The 6,000-nt window shown below is 34.6% G+C and overlaps 1 protein-coding gene across 1 annotated transcript in view; it reads right to left on the bottom strand.

Annotated features, from left to right (window-relative positions):
• Positions 1 to 1,516: 1,516 nt before the first annotated feature.
• The window catches only part of LOC127443113 (glypican-1-like), a 133,240-nt gene continuing 128,756 nt past the window's right edge, over positions 1,517 to 6,000 (bottom strand). Inside the window, exon 9 of the mRNA XM_051701632.1 lies at positions 1,517 to 5,530. Coding sequence (XP_051557592.1) covers positions 5,322 to 5,530 — 209 coding nt within the window. The 3' untranslated portion in view covers positions 1,517 to 5,321. The remainder of the gene's footprint in view (positions 5,531 to 6,000) is intronic.

Below are 6,000 nucleotides of genomic sequence, written 5' to 3'. Positions count from 1 at the left end.
TTTAAAGGGTTGACCTTTTAGGACATTTTACAGCTTTTAGACCAAGTTACTTCAGTTTAATCTTTAGTTTTTGTTCCAGCCTGGCTAAACCACACATAGATAGCTTATAACATGGATGAAAGCAATAAACAGTGGTGGCCTGTCAGAGGAGGCAAGGAATGCTGAGCCTCCTCAAAAATATATTAAAAATGGATGTAACGACAAAAGTAATCAAATTATCTGTTGTTTTAATCCATTTACCTACTTAAATACATAACTCAGATGCCTTTAATGGAAAAATATGTATTTTTATACATATAAAATGATGGTTCATTGAAGATACCCATGGTCATCATTGGGAGAGCGCTGATGTGTCTAAATGGTAGGCTGTCAAATTATTGCCTAACTATGTCGTGTCTTTGACCTCATGTCTACTTACTGTTGTATAAGTATCAGTGACAGGTGGTATTTATATTTAAGGGGGAGGGGACATTCTCATGCTAGAAAGCATTTTATTAGACAACATTTTGTTTAAGCCCCTGTGGATGTCATCAATAACAATATACAGTATTTGGCCCATTTTCCAGGAAGAGAAAGAAGCATTTATATGCTAGTATGTTTTTATTTAACATTTTATTTTGTCTATATATATCTATATCTATCTATCTGTCTATCTATCTGTCTATCTATCTATCTATCTATCTATCTATCTATCTATCTATCTATCATATATATATATATATATATATATATATATATATATATATATATATATATATTGTTTATTAAAAGTTTATTTTAACTTTTAGGAGTACACTAGCATATAAATAGCTTCAAAGCAGACATGGAGTAAAAATACAAAATTTAATTTTTTTATTTCATGGAGTAGCTTTAAACTAATAATGACAAAAAAAAAAAAAAAAAAAAAAGAATAAAAAGTAATTGGTTCTGTATCCATGTCATAATCAAATACAGTTGACACACTTAAATCTCTTCTTTAAATATCATTGGATTGGCAACACTTTACAAAAAGGTTTCATTTGTTAACATTAGTTAACAACATTAGTTAACATTCAACATACATTGATTGAATTGGTTTATAATATACAAATAATCAAAGTTTACAAATGGTAGTTTTTTTGGTAATACTTGAAGTTATATTTCACAATCCACAAATTTTGTAGATTAAACTTTGTCTGTAATTTAAAAAAAAGAAGAGACCCACCAATCCAGACTTCACTAACAAAAAAGTACCAAACATGGACACTATTTTTTCACCATTATCACGATTGTTCTCATTTGTTTTTTTATTGAGGTCTATAAGCTAGTATATTTTTATATATAATGTTTTTTTATTAGATAATTCCAGAATAAACAAAACTATGTGTAATAGATGACTGGGTTTTAGGGTCTTTCCCAAAAAAGATAAAGAGATTAAAAAAAAAAAGATTATTATGGAGAAGTGCAAAGTTAAAGGATATCACAAATGCCTGTGTGTTTAAAAACTTAAAAACTTATGAAATACACTTGACACAGATATTTTTAAAATCTTATTATGTATACAGTATAATTGACACAAGGGTTTTCTCTTTCCTTTTAAAGAACATACAACAACAACAATAATAATTTTTATCAGATTCCTCAAAAAAATCTACTTTCAATCTTGAACACAAACTCTCCATTATTGTTTAATTAAAAACAAACAAAAATAATATAGTATACGCATATACCACCAGAATGCATTATTTAGTTTTTTTTTCATATACATATATATATATATATATATATATATATATATATATATATATATATATATATATATATATATATAATTTTCCCCATCTCAGCACATTTCGACAATATCAGCAAAATTCATCAATAAGGAGGGTTACGCCTTTACTAGAGGTGGGACCGTTTTCCTTACCTGTAGTCAGACCACTAACTGTCACTGATCAGTAAACAAACATACTGTTGTGAATTAAGAATGATTTTGCTATAGTTTGTGCTATAACATCTGATCTCTATTGATCAAAACAATCCATAACACTGCCTGTGGGATATTTCTCTGCTAACAATCCTTTATCATGCAACCCAGTCATGTGGACATGCAATTCTATTGATGTGTGGCTGTGTACACCATGCAAAGTGCAGTGTTTTAAAATAGGGAGGAAGAGGGGGGGATGTTCTTCATGCGACATAATCATCTTTATGACCTGGTCAGATGACAACCTTAATCATCATTCAGGACAGCTTCCTGTAACTTCTACTTCCTGTAACAGACATGAGTCCACTTATGGTATGACAGACAGCAGCAAAGCCAACATGGTCTCATAGTGAAAACATGACTCTATATACAGTTTTGCAAAATTGTTATATGTGTCTCCAGGTACAATTACGTGCAGTTTCCAGGTGAAATTAACACTAGAGGTGCTACAACAACTGTGTTTTATTCACTTTCTCACAAATCATGACTTCAGTGGCTGATTATGACTTTATAAACACTTATTTTTCTCTCTATTACTCAGACCCTTCAATGTTATGATATCAAGACACTTTTACACTTTTGAAAAATTATCAATTTTAACACTTGTATTTCTGACCCACCTACATATATACACTTATTCCAATATGATTAGCTTGCATGGTAGCGTACCTCATAGAGCGTTGGACTTTGAACTCGGAAGACCAGAATTCAAGCTGACATGTGACACGACAGAGACACAGGAACGACGCAAATTGCCGTGGTTGCTTCAGAAAATGTGCTTTTCATCACCCATCTTCATTTTAAAACGCTATCGGTTACGGTTAGGTGTTAGTTAAGGATGTCTGTTTTGTTAAACTCTCATTTCTCTTTTCAGGCACTATTGGTTAAGTTTAGGGTAAAGTTTTAGTTTAGGGAGGTACGTTTTATTAAATCCTCCATCTAAAAGTCACCTTAAAAACCTTGTCTGATTACAACCTAATTTCGCTCAGTTTTGGCACCCCCTTCTGGACATTTCCCTTGAAAAGTGCAACCACACAAGTTATGAAGCACGTAATTTCAGTTTTGCAAAAACTTTGCAATGCTCACGTAAATTTCACGAGACCAGGCTGGCAACATCCTTCTCAGGTTTCATCAATCATTCTCTCTTAGGCCCGAAACATATTCCGCGAAAGTATGTGAATGCAAACACTTTTACATGTAAATTACATTTACATTTATTCACTTAGCAGATGCTTTTATCTAAAGTGACTTCCAGTGCATTCAAGGTATACATTTTATTAGTTTACGTTTACCCTGATAGCCTAATCGAACACAAGACATTGGCATTTCTTGCTTCATACTTTACCACTTGAGCTACGGGAACTCTTCAAGCTATGCAAGCTCGATTTTTACACGGAAATATTTCAAAATGCAATAATGCAGTGCAAGTACATGTCGGATTCTCAGCATTGCCACAAGGGATGCTAGCGGGCATTAGTGCAAACTTCTGCAGTCAGATTTCCCAACTACTGTCATGACTGAGCAACAATTTGAAGATAATCTTGTTTAGTAAGCCAGTTAATGTTAGTTAAACTGTCAACATGTTTATGTAACACATGAATAGTTACACGTGTGGTTTAATGGCAAGAATAATTGAAGGTAACTCTATTGTCCTCCCCTTGGATACTGAGGTTTGATACCGCCAGAGGAACGCAAGAATGCATATTAAGGGGCCGTACAAAAAGAACAAGTGTTGTGTCCGTCCACATGTTTTTTTCAATTGTTTTTCTATGTAAACATGTGCTATACAGCTGTCTTTGACTGTTTCATCCCCGTGCCTCACTGTTTTTTTCACCGTTTCGGGCAGAAGCGCTGTTTTTTGAGAAGCGGTGATGTTAACAAGAACGTAAACTTTTAAAAACTTATCTCGAACACCTGTGTTCTATTCATTGCACTGCGTCTAGCTTTTTTCTTATAGCGCAAGAATGCCTTTGCTTTGAACGGCCCCTTAAGTATGTTTAATAGCAGAGCATGCTTGCGATGTGTTGGCCGTGCATTAATGTTTATGTATTTGCATAAGGTATGTTTCTGGACTTACTGTCTGCACAGACCACAATCAGCAAACTTTTCTTGCTAAAATGTTGCAACAATGTTTCTCCATGTAGCTGAGCTGCATCGTTTCAACATTACCATTGTGCACATTCCATAACCAACTCAGCTAGTCCGCTGAGGGCAGGGTGTGGAGTTGGAAATTCTTGAGACACGTGGCGACTCCACTGATCTGATCTGACATTATCGCAGCATGTATTGAAAACACATGTATATTTGTCTAGTGAGCACTTAAAAACCAATGCTTCCTTTGAAGTACACAACCACTTTCACGTAATACAGGAGGAGTCACAATCATTCACAATCATAATCAAATTATCAACACTTTTCTGTGGTTTTTGAGCCTTTCATTCTCCAACTTTAGGCGTAAAATCCATTTCTAGGATGGCGATTATCGTATGTCGGTCCCACATTGAAAGTGTGGGGCTCTTTTTCTCTTTAGAGCACATAGTTTCATCTCTTTCTCACTGCTGGTGTATTACCTTCTCATCCCAAATAGTGCTCATATTGTTGAGGGTCCTCAAAGATTTACTGAAAATGTGACTGTGTTAGTACACGTTTATTTACAACCAGAGTAAATACATGTTGTGTTTTCTTTAAAATGGCCCCTGAAACCTGTTTGCGAAGCGGATTGTGAAAATTGTACAATAAATGAGAGAAAGAGACAGAGAGTGTGATACAGCTGGTCTTCATAGGCATTCAGTAGAGGTCATTTTCATGATTATAAAAGCTTCAAAACAAACATGAGAACACAAGAGGCTCTTTTAGTTGTTTTGTTCACGGGGACCAATTCCGTAAAATAGTTTTCATGCTAAAGGGGCCTGTACCGACTAATTTTTTACTGCTGCTAATAACAAGATTTGCTCTATAAACACCAGGGTATTATTTAATAAATAAATATAATCTAAAATTAAATTTTTGAATGCATAAAAACAAACATGTTTTGTTGGTTGGGGTGGATAGTGAGTTGAAAGCAGATACTCATAGCTATTGTTACAATTATTCATGGAACATGTCTTTGATACCTTTTTTCCACCACAGACATAAAGACAAGCTCTAGGGGTGCCATATATCAAATAGGAGACAAAAAAGTACAGAGATCTAAGAAAATTCCATGATATTGTTCCTATTGACGTCAAAAAAAGTGTTGCATTTACCGGTTTCCTTTAATGTTTGTTTGCATGTTTGTTTTGGCAATGTATCTAACCCTGACCCTCCACAATCCAACCCAGTCCTATACACAGTCCCAATTGGTGGAAACGCCTGTCAATTATCGCCTAAGCAAGACTGTGACCATTGAGAGAAGGTAGAGGTTGAAGCATGGAAGATTCTGGCTGCTTCTGCCTTTGACCACCTTCTTGTTCTCTGACGGATAGGCATAGACTTTGGGTGTGTCAGTGTTAGGGACTGTTACACGGGAGCCGCGGGAACATTGGTCCTCAGCACACATTCCACTACCTGAACCGCTGATGTCATCACCTATAAACAAGAACAAAATGAGTGATTTCATACTCATGAGATTTCAGGAATGTTCCAAAGCAGTGACTACCATCCAGGAGAAATTGATAAGAAGTTTGAATGAACCAATTTGCTAAAATGAATTAGTCTTCCCAGCTTTCACTAATTTGAAAACAGATGTAGCTACTGTAACAATACTGAAAAATTTAGCTACCATTTTCAGCAGTGCTATCTATAGTAGTTAACTAAGCTCAATATTTCAGTAGTTTTAGAGGCCTTTCAAACCGAACATGTTTTTGCTGCGTCTTTGAACATATTCGGTGTAAACAGCCCTTAATAATAGCTACACCTGTTTTTAAGTCTTTTTTTTAGTGAATTGGTCTGATCCGTTTTAACGAATTTGTTCATTTATTCAGTTCATTTCAATTATTCAATTAAAAAAAGATTCCCTAATTCACTTGCCAAGCTACATTTTTAGTAGTGTAATACTA

This window comes from Myxocyprinus asiaticus, chromosome 6, assembly GCF_019703515.2.
Source record: "Myxocyprinus asiaticus isolate MX2 ecotype Aquarium Trade chromosome 6, UBuf_Myxa_2, whole genome shotgun sequence".
Classification (NCBI taxonomy): Eukaryota; Metazoa; Chordata; class Actinopteri; order Cypriniformes; family Catostomidae; genus Myxocyprinus; species Myxocyprinus asiaticus.
The sequence above is the reverse complement of the archived record's forward strand: the minus strand, read 5'-3'. Positions and strand labels throughout refer to the sequence as shown.